This window comes from Macaca fascicularis, chromosome 14 (assembly GCF_037993035.2).
Source record: "Macaca fascicularis isolate 582-1 chromosome 14, T2T-MFA8v1.1".
Taxonomy (NCBI): domain Eukaryota; kingdom Metazoa; phylum Chordata; class Mammalia; order Primates; family Cercopithecidae; genus Macaca; species Macaca fascicularis.
In genome coordinates, this window is record NC_088388.1 from 52,865,808 (window position 1) to 52,884,233 (window position 18,426).

An 18,426-nucleotide genomic window follows, 5' to 3' on the forward strand; every position below is an offset into this window, starting at 1 on the left:
AACAGGCATTTGGAAGCAAGATATGAGCAGAAAAAAGGTGAATGTCAATGACTCACATATACAAGGCCCAAGACTAGATTTCCTCAATATCCAAAGCAGAGGCTAATTTTGACTTCTCCAAAAGAGTCCCCTAGTCACTCAGTAGAGGCACAACTGATAATCAACATCTCGAGGTCAACGATGGAAAAGGTACTCACTCTGCCTGTTTCTTCTACAGATTTTAGTAGAATGAACCAGCACACCTATCATCCATCATATATGCCAGGCACTGTGCTAGGCACCAGGCATCCATGAGCTAACAACAAAGTGCTCATCTTCGTAGAACCTAGAGTGATTGTACAGAGCAAGCTTATTGCCTCTAAGAATTGTATCTTTCCCAAATAAATATATGTTCTCATAAATTCCTACAGAGAAGATGGGGATAATAAATACAGTCAATACCACTTCTACATATCACATTAACTAAATCAGCATTTATCTGCTCTTTTTATACGAATGACCTTATTCTCCAACATTAAACATACAGTATTGTTCATTAGCAAGGAGAAAACATATGGAAATCACCTAGAAAACATGAATCAAGTTTCACAAGTCCAAGGCAAAAACCGTAATGAACACCAAGTTACCCACTGTACACGAAAGCAGAACACTCTTTCAGATATTTAAGGTATCAGAAAACTGACCTTCCTTGCAACTTGTTCCCAGGGAGCTAGAGAAGGATATGTTCCTACAAAATGAGGGAATAAATTTTAAAAAGAGATGGGGCCTAACATAGAAGAAAGGTGAAGAAACCAGCCAGGTCAGCAACCAGTCCAGAGTGGATCCACGCAGCTGAGAACTCCTGGCAGGATGTCACCAAGAGAATAGACCTGATTTATATCTCACCATCTGGAGAAGAACATAAGAGTTCTCCTGGAAACTTTGAGGATGAATTGGTGTAGGTATGTAAAACTGAACAATTTTTTTAAAAGACAACCATATACCTCAGAAAAAAAAAAAGTTTTACAATTAAGAAAATGGTGTCAATATATAACATTAACCACGCTGTGTGCAAAATTTATATGGGTTTGTAAAATTAACTGAATGTTAATTTTTTTTTAACGTGATATAAGTACATAAGGGGACTGAAAGGAAGATGGGTGGGGGGGCATATACTAAATTTGGAGAACTAAATCGTAGTCTTCTATGTTAAGAAGTCAATAGATGAGGCCTAAAATCAATGGAATAAGATATATAATATAAGCATGTTATTTAGAAAGGTGGAGGTAAATATATTAATACAAAGACATGGCTGAAAAAGCTGCAAACAATGGTCCCCAAAAAGTAGAACTGGGAGGTGAGGAGTCATGAAGCAGCAGAATACTGCTTTTCCTATGGGCCATGCACTTCAATTTGGCTTACACAATTATTTTATTAAATAAACCACCAATCAAAAACTATCTTGAAAGATTATGGAGTTTTTCTGAGGAAGGGAAAGAACCGTAAAAGGAAGCAAAAAACACTACTTCAGGATGTTTATTCTGTGTTGGCCACAAGTTCCTTGGGCTCTAAAGGAGCTCGGGTCAGCCTGCAAAGCTTTCCTACAGCTCAAATGCTCAGGACAGCTGGACAGGAGCTGGGATGCTTATGTGCAGGTAGGGTTCACCAAAAGGACAGATGTTGCACCAGTAAAACCCTACATGGATCAAGGATGCCATGCGGTACCTGATGCCATCTGAATATGTGGATTTCTATTTTGACTTGGAGAAATGTCCATTTTCTCTTTCTATTGCCATCATCCCTCCAGTTACTCTTCATAGCAGTTGCAAACAAAAGTAAAGGTGAATGCAACCCTCGAAACTCAACCATTCACTTGCAAAGGGCTTCTGAGATACCCTGGGGGTTTAATAAAGGACTTCGTCTTCCTTCAAAGCTGCTCTATGACGTCACTTTGTTTTCTGGTCCTTGCTGTTCTTTGCTGCTTAGCGAGCCTGCAGTGAGGAGTGATGAGCACCTGGACTGTGGAGTCAGGAGGGATCTGGGTTTGAATTCAAACAGTGGCACCACTTCCCAACTGAGTCATCCAGGGCAAGTGATTATAGCCCTCTCTGCTGCAGTTTCCACATCCATAGTGGAAATACGTATACTTAGTAGAAATATAATGCAGGAATAATAATAGTACCTACTGTATCAGAGTGTCAAGAATATTAAATGAGATAATGCAAGGAACACATAACACCATACATAGCACATAATTTGTTGTTGTTGCTTTCTGGAAGAATCATGATGTTTCTTTACTTTGGACGAAATAATGTGAAATTAATACTGTCCCTCTGATAACAAAAAAACTGGACATATTAAAACTTAAAGCAGAAATGAAGAGAGGGAAAGTTTCAGACACATTAAGGCGATTCCTACTGTTCTGATGTTACCATCGGTGCTAGGGTGAAGGGTAGCGGCAGTGCAGGGAAGTCTTGTGGGGTCTGGCCTCCGCATTTCCCTCAGGCACACAGTACCCTTTCCAGATACCTGCTTCCTACCTTCCTCTAAGGCATGCAAAGTCTGTTCCCAAAAGTGGCGTGGGGGCAGCCTAGGAGGTTGCCCATCACTGTAGATGAAACAAATCACAACGTACAACTTCCAACGTGGTCACTGGGGCTTTTTTCTCTTTTTAAAAGGACTGCCAATACATTCTAGCGATCTTTGATGAAGGCAGTTCAATCTTTGTGGAAAAGGAAGAAAAAGCCCTACACTACAAACCTGCTAGTTCTCAGCATCCGCGAGGTGCCCTCAGACACACTGGGCCCTGCACTGCACCGTCCAACCTGAAGATGGCAGTCTTTTCCTAAACTTGTTCCAAAAATTCTAAGTATTTAAAGAACGTAGTGAAACCTTGAAAAATGACTGCTGTCAAATAATACCAAGAGAAAAATTATAATCCACTTAGGAATTTAAAGAAATCAAGACAAATAACTCATGTCAAGGGATGCTAATGTACAAGCTGGAACAGAACAAGGACAAATCGCCTACATTTACTTCTTGTCACGGTCCTGCCGGGAATGTCTGTACAGCTACCCCCAAGGCAGGCTGGGCAGCCTGCGGTGGCCCCTGGGGGGATAAGGAACGGCTGCGGAGCCAAGCCAAGAAAGGTTCCCGCACATTCAGCCCAGGAGCTTGCCTATCTGTGCTCAAGGTTCCTGCCCAGGAGAAAGTGATTCTGAAGTGAGTTCTCTCCTCAGCTCACTGTTCAGGGCACCAGCCCTGTTCTGGCCACCTGGCCCTGACATGCCACTTCATCCTATGCCCCTCGCTCTTTCCAGAGAGAAACATGAGAAACAAGCAACAAGTGAATCTCTCCTTCCAGGATCTCACACCAAGATGCATCCTTCCCACCTCCCACTCCCAGCACCATCTCCACAGAGGGGCTACTGCTTCCTTAGACAAGAGTATGTCTTCCCCACAGAAGTGCAGCTGAAAGGCCCACCAGCTGAGTGAGCAACCAGGAAGGCAGGTGCATGGGGTGCCGACCTGCCAAAGAAAGCAGAGGGGGCCTGGCTGGGGCCTCTGCGAAATGTCTATAGAACCCGGATTTTCAGATGCTTTCAGTGGCCTCCTTCCCAAAGGGTAATGAAGAAAGAGAGGGAGTGGCCAGAGCATCTCAGAAACACTGTGTACAAAGCACCAGCAGACAGGCTGCCGCCACAAGAGGGTGTGCCCTGGGCCTGGAGGGGCTCACAGGTGGCTCGGCAAGGGCTCAGGTTTGTGAGGGGCACAGGGGAGCTCCACACTGAGCCATCGTCCCCTTCCCTGGGAGACACTCCATCTCCTATCTCCTACTGGAAAACCAGGCTTAGAAAAACATGAGAAAAACCTGAGATAAATTCAAGGACTGAGCACAGCCAACTGTCAGACCAGCTGCAGCCTTCCTCCCCAAACCTGGAAGGACAAATGTACTTTCCAATCACTTATTCCAAAGCATGAGATGGGCACATTAATGACACCTGGGTTAGAATATCTAGGCTCTGCTATTTTTGAGCTGAGTGGCTTGAGGCAAGTTGCTTAACCTTTCTGGGCCTTGGCTTCCTCATCTGAGCAGTGATGAACCCTAGCCTGTATCCAAGGTCAAATGAAACAGTCAATGTGAAAGTTCTGCCCAGGCCACACAGAGTCGCATAGATGCTGGTGACCTGGCTTACTGGCATGAGATCACTTCCAAGCCCTGAACTACGGGAGAGAAGGAGCCTCTTTTCTGAAGGACCAGAAACCAGATTTGTTCAAACAGCCGTTCTCCACACCAAGATGGAGCAACTGCCTCGGCAGCCACTATAAAACTAGGAAGCTTCTCCAGAGACACCGGTGCCCTTCTCCGTCCTTCCCAGGATAAAGGCAAGAACCCTCCTGGCAACCGGAAATTGAAACCTTGCTGCTGCTTCTTTTTTATTTATTTATATTTTAGAGACAGAGTCTCTTCTGTCACCCACGCTGGAGTGCAATGGCACGATCTCAGCTCACTGCAACCTCTTCCTCCCACGTTCAAGCGAATCTCCCACCTCAGCCTCCTGAGTAGCTGGGATTACAGGCACCTGCCATCATGCCCAGCTAAGTTTTGTATTTCTGTAGAAGCGGGGGGGTTTCACCATGTTGGCCAGGCTGGTCTTGAACTCCTGACCTCAGGTGACCCACACACCTTGGCCTCCCAAAGTGCTGGGATTACAGGCAAGAACCACCGAGCCCAGCCAAAACCTTGCTTCTTATCTTGTGTCTCCAACCTAACCCCCATGCACAGTCATCCCCTCTTCTTTCTTCCACAGGCCTCATCAATGTCATATGTCTTTAGAGCTGTCCTGATCACATTTTCCAAACCAAGACAGGATCTGTGTTCTGACAAAGGAATTTTAGTTATCTGTGAATTTAGGCCATTGAAAGAAGTATACAAATGTGAAATTAAATCATCCTTGGGCTCACATTTGACCAACTGCCTTTAGGAAAAAGAATCATGTTATCTGCAGGATATATCTGCAGACCTTCCATGCGGGCTCGACCACAGGCCTGCCAGTCCCCCAGAGGGGAGATCTTGGGCTCCCTCTGACTATGAAGACTGCTAACTCCCACCTCCACATCCAGGAGGTCCAGCCCCTTAGAAATAAAGGTAAGGGCCAGGACACCAGGCAGCAACACTCACTTCCTTCTGGCTGAGGGGGCTGCCATCACTAAGCCCAGTGCCCCTTCAGGAACTCTCTCCTCTCCTGGAGCCCAAATGAAATGTCCATCTGTGGATGGAGAACCATCCCTGCCCTTCCCATTTTCTGTTTTCCAGATAATGGGGTGTCACTTTCTCATACACTGTGAAATTCAGACAAAGTTCAAATAGTCAACCCTGCCATCTATTAGCCAGGTCCCAGGTGAAGTTACTTAAACTCTCTGAGCTTTCCTGTCTCCAATACATATTTCAACAAGCTTATTTTGAGAATGAAAGGCAAAAGCGTTATTACCAAGTCAGTTCTTAGCAGTCCTGCTTCCTACTCTGTTGCAGGACTCTTGAAATTATATCGGCATCCTTGGTCTCAAACACCCAGTCATTACCATTTATCCTCCTCTTCTCACAGCTCATTAATCCACAAGGCTTTTTAATTTTATCTCCGTAACATCTCTCCCCTCTGCCATTTCCTCAGCCACGGTCCCTGCCCTGGTTTGGTCCTCATCAGCCACCAGCTGGCCAACAGTACAGTTTCCTCCAGCCCTGGCTCTCTCCTGAAGCACAAATCAGATCACATCCTCGCTTTAAAAAGCAGGGTGAGGTAGGAGAATACATACTCATCTTAGACTGTATATGCATTAAAATCTACAAAGCCTCATAAGAGAATAGTAACAGTGGCTATCTACTTAAGGGTAGGATAGGAATGAGAAGGAAGAGACGTCTCCCTTCCATTCTCTTATGCTTGGAGATTTTTTGACCACATAAATTTACTACCTCTGTGAAAAGTTTAATTGATTTTAAAAATTAACTGAGGCCGTGCATGGTGGTTCACACCTGTAATCCCAGCACTTTGGGAGGCTGAGGCAGGCAAATCACTTGAGGTCAGGAGTTTGAGACCAGTCTGGACAATATGACAAAACCTTGCCTCTACTAAAAGTTCAAAAATTAGCCAGGCATGGTGCCTCACGCCTGTAATCCCAGCTACTTGGGAGGCTGAGGCAGGGGAATTGCTTGAACCCGAGAGGTGGAGGTTGCAGTGAGTCATGGTTGCGCCACTGCACTCCAGCCTGGGTGACAGAGCAAGACTCCTTCTCAAAAGTAATTGAAAAATATTGACTCCTGTTAGAATTTCAGTAGAGTCCAAAGCACCTAGTGAGCACATTCTCGCAAGCTTGATCCCTGTCCAGATCTCTGGCTCAATTTCCTTTCACATTACTGTAAGACATTCAGGTTCAGAAGCATTTGTGGAGTGCTCAGTATGTTCAGAGATATTACTAAATGTAATTATCACAGTGAGCGTGGCAGCGATCCTGTTATGTCCACTTAAGACAGACTGGAAACTGAGGCTGAGCTATGAGGTAATTTGCCCCAAATCTCAAACAGCTGCTAAGAATTCTAGTATCAGTCACCTCTTTGCTGCAACTAGAGCATGATGAAAGATAGGCTCTAAAGCAGCGGTCCCCAGCCTTTTTGGCACCAGAGACTGGTTTTGTGGAAGACAATTTTCTATGGGTTGGAAAAGGAACTCAGAGGAAACCCAGAGTAACCATCTACCCAGTGTGGAAGGCCCTCAGAGGTCTGGCCTTGCTTGGGGAGCTCCTACTTTACAGACAGCTATTTTTAACTTTCGAACTTTGTCTTTATTTCTTCAAAAGTACAGTGATGTGGTTAAGAATACAGAGTGGTGGTAAACCTTGGCACAGTCACCGTTCTTGGAGATAGATCTTGATAACTTTATTTAGCGTTTCTGAGCTACGGTTCCTTTATGTATAGACTGGACATAATGCTCAGCATACTAAAACAGAGCTCATAAAAGCTGGTGATCATTATTGACATAATATATAAATAGGTTTCTTGGTTGGGTATGGTGGCTCACACCTGTAATCCCAGCACTTTGGGAGGCTGAGGTGGGTGGATCGCTTGAGCCCAGGAGTTCAAGACCAGCTTGGGCAACATGGTAAAACCCCATCTCTACTAAAAATACAGAAATCAGCTGGGCGTGGTGGCGCATGCCTATAGTCCCAGCTACTTGGGAGGCTGAGATGGGACGATCCCTTGAGCCTGGGAGGTCGAGGCTGCAGTCAGCTGTGATTGTGCCACTACATTCAAGCCTGAGCAATGCAGTGAGACCCTGTCTCAATTAAAACAATAAAAATAAAAATAAATCAGTTTCATATGTTGAGCGAATGTGTGCCTTCCCTGATTGGGTTTGTTCCTGTACTGTGTCACGGAACTTCTCTTCTGCAAGGCAGTGAGTGCTTCCTCAAAATCGAAAGAGAACAATCTCTTTGCCTCTTTCTCCACCCCCAACTCTTCCCTCCTCTGGTTGTGTAACTCCCGCCTAAGTAAATCCCTTCTGTGCTCCCTTCCTGGCTCCTGCTCACTGTGGCATCCAGACCAAAACAGGCAGGAGACACAAAGCCTGGTGCCCGGGCAGTTTGAGCAGGCAGGGCTTTGCCAGCTGCTGCCCTGTGGAGGGCTGGAGGAACCCACCGTGCCCCAGAATTGAGGTGGAGGAATCACTCCAGGCTTTATCAGGAAAACCACTCCCTACGTACTTTCAGGATTTAGCTGACAGCTCAGCCAGGCCAGGTTTTCATCTACCTAACTTGGCCTCCAGAAACTGGACCCTGATTTCAGGGAGGCCCCTTTTAAATAGCCCACCCTGGGTGGAGGATATCACACTTAACACTTGAGGTCCTTTGATATGCAACACTGAAATCATGTAGAAAGTGTATTTCCAACTCAAATAGTCTCTGTTTTTTACACTCTGCCTTCCTTTCTTCACCCTCTGCTGTTTTTCTCTTAGCTTCTAGTAGAGCCAAAGGTAACAGAGGGACTGATTCGCTGGTTCTCCTCCAACATAAACCACCACCAACTTGGGGAAGCTGCTGTCTGGTTTACACACGACACGGAGCCAGCAGGGGGCGATCATCCCCCTAATTATTCTCCCATTGGCTCCTTATAGCCCTGGACTACAAAAACAGACTACTCATCAGATACAAATGGACCGTACAGCCTTTTGGTCACAATCTCAGGATGTGGAGACCTGGATCTAAATCCTATTTCCCATGTCAGTTGACTGTCTAACACTGGGCAAGCTACTTCATAAGGATTACATAAGATAATGCATAGTGTTGGCACACAGAAAATATTTAGTAAATGTTGCCCATCACTATTGCTAGGAGTGGAGGGGTTGTGAAGAAGTCTTCAGTGTTGGCAAGGGTGACATATGTGGTGAGCCAACAAGTAAATTTCAGAAAACGCTGGTTCTAAGGCCACTTCAGACTAAAGAGGAGACAAACTAAGGTTCTTCTCTTGGCTTTGCTGGTACCAAAGTGTGCAACCATGTCTTTTTTTGAGACGGAGTTTCACTCTTGTCACCCAGGCTGGAGTGCAGTGGCGCAATCTCAGCTCACTGCAACCTCCGCCTTTTGAGTTCAAGCGATTCTCCTGCCTCAGACTCCCGAGTAGCTGGGATTATAGGTACCCTCCACCATGCCCAGCCAATTTTTGTATTTTTAGTAGAGATAGGGTTTCACCATGTTGGCCAGGCTGGTCTTAAACTTCTGACCTCAAGTGATCCACCCACCTTGGCCTCCCAAAGTGCTGGGATTACAGGCATAAGCCATCGCACCCGGCCAGCAATCATGTCTTATCTTCTCTTAAGAGATGGTACAGGCAGGCTGGGGTGCAAAGCTGGCTATTATAAGGCAGCATCTCTCTAAGCCTCTTCCATAGAAAGGAATAGAATAACCTACCTCACAGAGTTCAGTAAACATGAAAGAAGTCACTAATGACAAATAGCATGGAACCTGGCTACATAGTTTCTTTTTTTGCCAGCAATACCTATCAGTTCTCTTCTCTACTAAAAATACTTTATAACCTCTTGGGTCTAATGAGCCTAAGCCATTACATGGAAGTAGGGGGAAACCTATGTACATGTCTGTCTGTAACAAAGATCTAGAGAATCCAAATGCAAAGTTTAACTTGTTTAGGGCCCTTTAATTATTGGTCACTTTGTTTGCTTCCTTATCAAATTAATGTGGTTAATGTTGGATGTTAAATTTTAAGTACTGTATGCCCAAATTTGTTAAAATGTATCAGCTGAGTTTATTTTAGATGGCCTTAATGTTTCTGTTGTTGGAGTAAAAATATAGCAAAATTAAAGTCTGAGAAGTCACAAAAACTCTAAGAGCCAAAGAAACTATCTACATGATACAAATTTTTCAGCGTAACCTTAGCCCTGAAGTACCATTATACCTTGATTGTAATAGCACCTTGTGTTTGTCCAACAAAGCACACAGTATTTAACTTGAGAGGCTGGTACTTAAGATACTGTCAAATGCTTTAAATAATTTTATTAATTATCCATCATTTCAACTGGTCAGCCACCACTTTTTCCCTCTAGCACAAGAACCAACCTTCGGGCCCTCACATGTCCACTAAAATCAAATATAGATCCTATTCACAATCTGCCACATTCATTTGCACACATTAAATCACTTGTGTTCAACTGCAGAATGAGTGTTTGTAACATGGGAATATCAGAAGCAACACCAACAATAGCGACTGAGGTTAGGCAAAATAATTTCACAGCAGTGATAGAGCTCTGGTTGGTAATGTCTAATGCACATCACTTAGTACATAATACAAGCCAGAAACATCAACATATCTATTGGGGGAATTATTTTCTGAAATTATACACTTTTAATCCAAAAAGCAAGTAACTTTCAATTGTGAAGAAGGCTGGGGCATGGCAGTGCATAACTGTAGTCCCAGCTACTCGGGAGCCTGAGGCATGAGGATCACTTCAGCCCAGGAGTTTAGGCCAGCCTGGGGAACACAGTAAGACCCTATCTCAAAAAAAAAAAAAAAAAAATCAGTTGTGACAAAGGACCATTATTCCACATAGGCAGTTAGCATCCCCTGACATACTGAGTATTTATTTGCTTGGGTAGTTCTTGTGTTCACCCAAGTGTGGGCTCCATGAGAAAAAGAACTTTGTTTTGTTCACTACCGAATTTCTAACACCTGAAACAGTGGCTGGCATGCAGTTGGTGCTCAAAAAGTACTTGTTAAATAAATTCTAATTTCTCTCAGTCCCCAATTCATATCCCCTAAAATATAACTATCTTTCTCAAAGGGCCCAAGGGTGTTACACCAGGCCTGCCTTCATTTCAGGGCCTTTTAAGTCACGTGTTGGAGTCTATATAAGTCAAGCTTTTTTATTCAACAGCAGGCCAGATCCAGTTTACCCATTCAGATTATTATGTGTATTCTGAATGTACCTAAAACACTTATCTCTGACCTCTACTCTAGTGACTTAGTTGGTCCTGACTTTCCTACAATAGTCACCGATTTAATATACTGCCACATACACTTCAGCTTCATCACCTCTGGAATATTCTGCTCCCTTATTCTCTCCCTGTCCAATCCTCCATCTCTCAGCTTAAGGGCTACTTCCACAAGGAAGCTTGCCCTGTTTCCTGTTACTTACAGCGTTCAGTATTCTTCCTTCGTAGAAGTCACAGCACGTTGCAATGATCTCTCAGATAATCATCTGTTTCATGTCTGTCTCCCCTACTAGGCATTCTACTCCCCAGGGGCTGAGGCTGTGGCTGTCTGGGTAGCAATGAGCCCCTCTCCTGTGCAGCTTCTTGCACATGAATGTTTGTAGAATGGTCTGAATGATTCAAAATATTTAGCCCAACAAATACAACAAAAAAAGGCAATCAAGCCTTCTGGGCCCTAAGAGGTCCATAACTGGAGAGTACAGTTAACAATGATGGAGCTACTACAATATTTTAATTTCTTTTAAAAAGAGAGAATTTTTATAAATGATTCCACAGTATTTTAACCAGGGAAGCAAAAATCACGTGGGGACTTTTGCCTTCCAGTGCCTTGGAGCTGTTTCCTAAAAAAAAAAAACGGTCATATGCAAAGAGAAATTTGCTCACACAGGAGATATTCAGACTGAAAAGACAATTCAAGAGACCCTCAAAATTGGGAGGTGGTCTTTTACGATAGTGAAAAGGGGGCATTGAAATACAAGATTTGGGCTCCTGGTACCCTCTGTTTACTGACTAGATATCTTGAGTAAGTCATTTAGTATGTCTGGGCCTCAGTTTCTTTATCCATAAAATGGGGAAACAGAACCTATCACAGGAAAAACAGAACCTATCTGATGGGATACTATGAGGACGGAATGAAATACTCAACCACAAAGTACTCCGTAAACAACAAAGTGTCATGGAAACATGAGTTACAAGAGGCAGAAGCAGTATCTGGGCAAAAGCCCAGCCTTCAACCAAAGAACTAAGTCAGCTTCCCAGAAAGAACCAGCAGTACAGAGTAACGCAGGGCATCTTTCAGTCTGTCTTAATGCCTTCCACTTAGATGGATGGAACCCTCACCATCACTCTTCCTGTTAGCCACTCAGCTGCTTGGAAGGAGTCATCCAATTGGCCTTCACTTCTCCTTCCTGGTCCCAATAGCCCCATTTGCTTGTAACTGTCCTGATGGGCCCAATTTACATTCATTCCCTCATTTTTTCCCCCTAATTTGGAAGCAGCTCTATTTTTCCACCAGCTCCCAAAGTTCACAATTTGTGGACAAAGACATCAGTGGGCCACATATGGGTTCTCCACTCTGGTGATGGCTGGTCAAGCCCCTCTGCCCCACGGGAGGCCTTTCCTCAAGCTGAAGTGCACACACTCCCGTGAGAGGTCACCTCCAGTTGTTCAGCATCTCAGTTATCTACCACAGGCTCTTAACTCATTCCTGACACTTTCTCCCGATAATAGAAATGACAGTAAGGCAGGCAACACACAGAGAGCCTGGGACTTAAGAGATGGGAAGGATGGGGTGAGATAGAGAATGTGGTGAGAGTTGGTGAGGATCTCAGAGACAAACTAAGGATTGGGCTCACCCACACACAGATGCAATGCTCATACTCACAGCCAAGGAGTGGGTGTGAAGAAAGGGTACGGGGCTTGTTGGGTGGGGAAGAAGGGAGGATCACATATGTATGGGAAATGCCTGGCTGAGAAACAATGGGACGATGGGTACAAGATAGGGGTGGGGGAGGTAGGAAAGAAGAAAGTGACAAATAGAGTCCAGATGCCAATGTTACTGGTATTTATGATATTATAATGTGCTGCACTCTATGGCAAACTGTTAAAGTGCCATTTTGTTACTTCTTCTTTTTTTTATTTTTTTGAGATGGAGTCTCGCTCTGTTGCCAGGCTGGAGTGCAGTGGCGCGATCTTGGCTCACCACAACCTCCGCCTCCCGGGTTCAACCAATTATCCTGCCTCGGCCTCCCGAGTAGCTGGGACTACATGAGCATGGCCATGTATTTTTAGTAGAGACGGGGTTTCACCATTTTGGTCAAGATGGTCTTGATCTCCTGACCTTGTGATCCGCCCGCCTCAGCCTCCCAAAGTGCTGGCCACTTAGAGAACAACTTGCTATCTTGAGAAAACAGAGTTGGAAAGAGAGTATGGAATAACAGCTAAATGTTTAGGCTTTAGAGTTTTCAGGACCTGAGCTTGAATCTCTAATCCATCAGAGATTAACTGTGTGACTTTGGGAAAGTTATACTGTTTCCTTATTTGTCAGTCAGTACCTAGCTTCCTAGGGTTTTTATGAGGATGAATTGTGATCACATATCTAAATAAACTGTGTGACTTTGGGAAAGTTACACTGTTTCCTTATCTGTCAGTCTGTATCTAGCTTCCTAGGGTTTTTATGAGGATGAATTGTGATCATATATCTAAATAACTCTGCATGGGACCAGGCATACGGCAAGGCTCAATAAATGTTACTTCTTGTTAAATTTTACAAAACATAAGAGCTTGCAAATGTCCCGCTCTCTGACTCAAGTATTACCTACAGCACCTTGGGGTCCAGGACAATTATACACCTCTAGCTCTGCTGTTTTCTACAAATCTGCCAATAGGAATCCCTTTTTACTTAATCAAAAGGCTATTCTTTACTAGGCCTGTTTTCACACAGGATATTTGTCAGGCATGGAGCAGCGGTAAAGGAGGAAAGAAAGAGAAGCAAGAAGGTGAACAGTAAAAGGAAAGAAATCCTGGATTCAAGACACACCTCTCTGGGCACACTCACCGAGTCTGGGTCTCGCTGCTGCTCGAGAAAAGCTGAAAATTCCACCAGGCGAAGCTTGGTTGTGCCAATGGAGCGACCTTGCCAGGCAGGGACCGAGGGAGCTGGGGCTGATGCAGGCTCAAACCCTGAAAGAGCAATTGTCACCTTTGATGGTGGTCACTCACCTCCCCTTGGGCCTCAGGCAAATACTGGAATAGGGCTCTACAGATGACCCAGAAGGAAACGCCATCAGCCCCCTCTCCACCAGGTCTGGCGGGGAGAACTCAGGTGATGATAGATGCTGGCTGGGGACCCCAGTGATGGTGAACAGTCAGATAAGCACAAAGCACGTGTTCCTCATTAAGCCAACTTCAGCTAAAGTTAAGGGCTGCAGCATGAGGACATCCATCCTGGACCGAGGGGTCTACTTGGGGACCAAGCCAAGAATGATGGGATAATGAGAAGTGAATGCTTCCAAAGACTTCCTGTAAGACTCGGACATGCTGCGCACTTCTTGTGTTTGTCCATCTTCCTGAAGACTGTGGTCACTAGCACTATAGAATATTCTCTCTGAATGCTCCATGGTACTGGGGAACAGGGCAATATGTGAAAGCATTTTCAGTTTGGGGAATCCGTAAGGCAGAGCAGTGACTTTTATACTGTATACCTCGAGTAGTGCAAAGGAGTAATTCCACCAAGCCTCGTGCCAGTTCAGTGGGACACGCTGCAAAGACAGCCTCAATTCTTTGTGCTGTGACATCTACCTTTGAACCTCTGAGGTCAAGCAGTCACCACTTCTAGGCAAAGTGTGGGACATGCTTCAGGCTCTCCTTCTCTAGGCCAAACAGTGCAAGGTTTTTTACATGCATACGGGGGGATTGGGGGTACGCTTTGTGGGGAAGGAGACAGGTAGGCTGGACAGATTCATGTTTTCCACTTTGAGCTTCCATGTACTCTCTCCTTTGAAGAAAGGTAGCGGCACCAAAATCTACTTATCTAAGAAAGGGTGAATGAAACCCTATCTACCCTCAAGACTTAGACTGCCTAATTTGGTCAGTTTTTATTGAGGAATATGCTGCAGCAACTTCACCTTCTGAGGATAATCACGATGAGGCTTCCTGTTTCTTATACCATCTGAAAAGCTCTTGGGAGATGACTGAAGGGAATCGGGACCTGGCAGAGGTCACCCCTGTGGCCCTCCTGAGCTCCAGGCTACCCAAGGATCCTGCAAGTCAGGGGCAATGTGCAGCTGTGGCAAAGTTGAGCATCTCTTGACTCAGGGAACAAAGTGCCAGACCCAGCTGTCAGCTGTGTGGGGCTGTGCTCCCAAAAGGGAGTTTCAGGGAGACTCACCTGGAATGGGGGCTGTGACTGCTGGCTGGATGGGGTAGGCCTGCTGCACAAAAGGCTTGACGCTGGGAACAGAGAGATGGCAGACAGAGTCAGAGATCACATCTGCAGCAGCGGCTATTATCCAGGTCCCACCATGACCTCCCAGTGGGAGGTCCTTCACTGCTGTGGTCCCTGCCTGCAGGTGGTAGCCTCTGCCTTTGCCCAGGCAGAGGCAGTTGTTCCATAAACCAACAGAGACCAGCAGCCAGCTAGGGATCAAACCACCAAGCCTCATGCCAGTTCAGTGGGACACGCTGGAAAGACAGCCTTAATTCCTTGTGCTGTGACATCTACCTTTGAACCTCTGAGGTCAAGCAGTCACCGCTTCTAGGCAAAGTGTGGGACATGCTTCAGGCTCTCCTTCTCTAGGCCAAACAGTGCAAGGTTTTTTACAGCATACAGGCAGGATTTCCTTTCTTTTATCCCAAAATAGCCCTTATTTTCCAGTTTACTGATCTTTCTTTTCTTGCCCCCAAGGCATCAGTAGGATTTGTCTACTAGCCACCCTACCACAGGGCCAGCCAGAATGAAATGGGCTAGAGGAATACCTGTGCCGCCCTTTCTCAGGCAAGGAAGACCACAGCTCAGCCTTCAATACCATGAAGGAAGAGGGGTTCACTTCTTGATTCCAGCTGGACGACTGCTAATACTTAAGGTGGCAGTGAGGTGCTTCCACCTCTCCCAGATCTGAAAAGCCAGTCTCTTTTCTGCTAGGGGCCTCAGTAGACAATAAGGAGGGGATGCCTTCTGGGACTTCAGTGTAATGCTCCTTTCTCCTCCAGGCCCTGAGACAGTATGGCCCAGGAAAAGCTCTCCCCAGGTGGGCAGGGACCAGCCCCTAGTTGTCAGTGCCCACCCCTCAAGACTTACTCTTGTGAGGATCCTGGCTGCCCTGTTTGAATCATTCCCGGCCAGAACTGGAAGGCAAAATGCAGAGGCCTCAGACTTACGAGTTTACTTCAAAGCACAGTTTAGGATGCCTACGCATCGCAACCCCTGCTAAAAGACAGCAGGTTTGATCACCCAACAGAATCGCCTTGCCAGAGTGCAAATGCAGTCACCACTTGCACAAGACCACAACCTATATTCTTGGCCTGGCAACCCAGAGCTCCCTCTAGCTCCTCCTTCCTGAAAATCCCCCCAAGGGCAGAGGCAGGCAGCAGCTCCTCAGTGTTTTCCTTACACCTAAGCAAAGATCTGGGTGTGCTGCAGGGTGCTTACAAATATTTTAACTGATTGATTTATCCATGTACCCTCCCTCCATTCTGAAACATTCCCTGCATAATATTCTGCCTCAATAGCACTGAAGGCCCAGCAAGGCAGAGGACAAAGCTTGAACAAGGCCAGGAGCTCCAAGAGGCAATGCAGGCAGCATCTCCGCAGAGAGCTTCCCTGCAGCGATTGGTGTGGGCTGGAGACGCAGCATGACATAGAGGAGGGAAAGAGCAGCCTCAGGAGTCAAGCAGCCCTGGGGCTGATTCTTGACATCACTATCCATTCCACTAGGATCCCAGCTATCCAAACTCTTGTTTTGCTACTGAATAACCTCAGCTTTTTCATCTGCAAAATGGCAATGACAATAAGAAGCATTTAAGATTACCTGGAGGATTGAGATTACAACATAATGCTACGCTTCTCAGCCTTTGGTAAGTGTCAAAATTGTAAATGTTAATAGAATACCTTGTCCCTTTAGGGGCTAGCTGCCCCTGAAGACAGAGGGACAGAGACCAAGGGCCAGGAAAAAGATAAAGAGAGAAGAGGCCTGAGCCCAACCCAGAAAGGCACATTTAATTCCATGTCTTCAGGGACTCAGAATTCCTTCCTCTTCTGATTTTCTCCCTCTTCCTTTTCATTTTTTCTTTTCTTCTTCTTCTCCTCCTCCTTCTCCTATCCCTCTCTTTCTCTCTAGCTCTCTGCCTCCCTTCCCTCCTTACTTTCACCATTTAGACTCAGTTATCAGTTGACAAGGTAGCCTTTGCCCTCTCACATACCTGACCCACGTGACAAGAAATGGAGGTGGGAGGCTTAACACTGGCCCATGCCAACCCCAACCCCAGCAGCTGTCATTACTGGACTGAGCTCATGACTTACCCCTGGCGCCCCTGGGAAGGTCGGGCGTGGAATCCCAGGCAGCCCCAGCTTGTTGTGAATGGCAGTGGCCGAGACGATCTGGGCTGAGGACATGGCTGCCATGTGCTGAAGGGCCTTATCCTTTGCAGTCTGATCCTTGAAGGTGACAGTGACACACCGACTTAATACATAACGCATGGCTACCAGGCAGGTTACACAGGCACAGCCACGAGCACATGGACTAAAATACAGAGCCACAAAATAGGCCAAAAAAGCAAACATGCATGGATAAATAACACAGCCAGAAGGCTAAACCACACTCAACCTACCATACCTCTCAACATTTACTGGGAAGACCCAATGGGGCAACGCTTTTTTGTAGGGATTAAATCCATTTTCCAACAGAATGTGAAGCCTCTCAGAAGAGTGGACAATGTGTTTATTTAGCTTTTCAGCTTCCAGAAGGAGATTTCTCCAATTACTTAAAACATTTAAGGTAGAAAAAAAAAAATAAAGGACCTGCTTTTAAGCACACGGATGGCAGGAGGGGTGAGCGAAGACATGTAGCTGTGGACTGGGGTAGGACCGTCCAGAGCTCGAGGAGCCCTATCTGTGTGTCCTGGCTGTCACAGGACCACGGTCCCAGGAGCTGCTGGGGTCATGCAAGGCCTGGAAGCCCTGCAGACACCTGGTTGGGGAGGCTCAGAAGCAGCAGGGGGTGGGGTAACAGGGCCAAGCAGCATGCTGGCGGGGCGCATGCTTTCTCAGGTATCCCCGCCGTGGGGCTAAGGCTACATGGGTTCGTACTAAAGCCAGGAGCCTAGGGGATGCTACAGGTACGTGGTTTCTCCTTTTCCTAAACAGATCTTTTCTAGGAAAGCCAAGGCTAATAACACAAAGCTAGCCAAAAAAGTCTGCCAAGCACAGCTAAAATACAGAATACTCAGTTTGGTGAAAATACTTACCATGCTTGTTACCTGGATACAATAATAAACAATTTGTTAAAAGGATTGCATACAAAGGGATGTTTTCTTTTCTTCTTTGGTTAAAAAAAAAAAAAAATATATATATATATATATATGTACGTATGTACACAAACATATAATAATTGGAAACAATAAAATGCATAGGGGTGTGGGCCTTCTCACATTTTAGGAAGAATCAGTGATCCAGATGGCTATCTAGAAAGGCAATGATTGAGAAGGGCACCCAACAACAGCAATAATAAAAAACTACCCCCCAACTCCTTTGCACTGGTTCTATGGCTTCCCCAGGACAGACGGAGAAACAGTCAGCCTCCTGATATGAGACAGGTCCAGCGGGCACAGGCAGGGCTTTGAGCCTTGTAGGCATATAAAGGCTCCCGGTGCCAATAGAGGGTCTATACTCCAGGCCCAAATGCCATCAAAGCAAAAACAAAATGGTGACATCAAAATAAAAAGAGTGCTTTCCACCTCCAGGGAACGTCAAAGGGAGCTTCAGGCTAAGACACCAAGTACCAGCAGAGAGGGTGCTAGAATGCTTACTGATATAAACAAAGGTGATGAAAAAAACACATCAAGGCGTCACAAGCAAGGCCAAAGGAGTTTTTTAAAAAATCAAAGCCCATAAACAACTGTTAGGGGCTTCTAAGAAAGATCTGCTAGGTGTTCCCAGGGTGTAGATACTACTTTGCC

At 45.6% G+C, this 18,426-nt stretch overlaps 1 protein-coding gene across 7 annotated transcripts in view; it reads right to left on the reverse strand.

The window, feature by feature from the left end:
- The window catches only part of TEAD1 (TEA domain transcription factor 1), a 271,129-nt gene that overhangs the window by 45,851 nt on the left and 206,852 nt on the right, over positions 1-18,426 (reverse strand). For 6 of the 7 annotated variants that reach the window (XM_045371517.3, XM_045371518.3, XM_065528530.2 and 3 more), the window contains 4 exons: positions 16,772-16,906; positions 15,551-15,597; positions 14,642-14,703; positions 13,310-13,434 (listed from right to left, as the gene is read on the reverse strand). In XM_045371517.3, the coding sequence (XP_045227452.1) occupies positions 13,310-13,434; positions 14,642-14,703; positions 15,551-15,597; positions 16,772-16,906 (369 nt within the window). Of the gene's footprint in view, positions 1-13,309; positions 13,435-14,641; positions 14,704-15,550; positions 15,598-16,771; positions 16,907-17,715; positions 17,792-18,426 lie in introns of those variants that run through there. The other variant, XM_065528534.2, reaches the window with a different exon arrangement.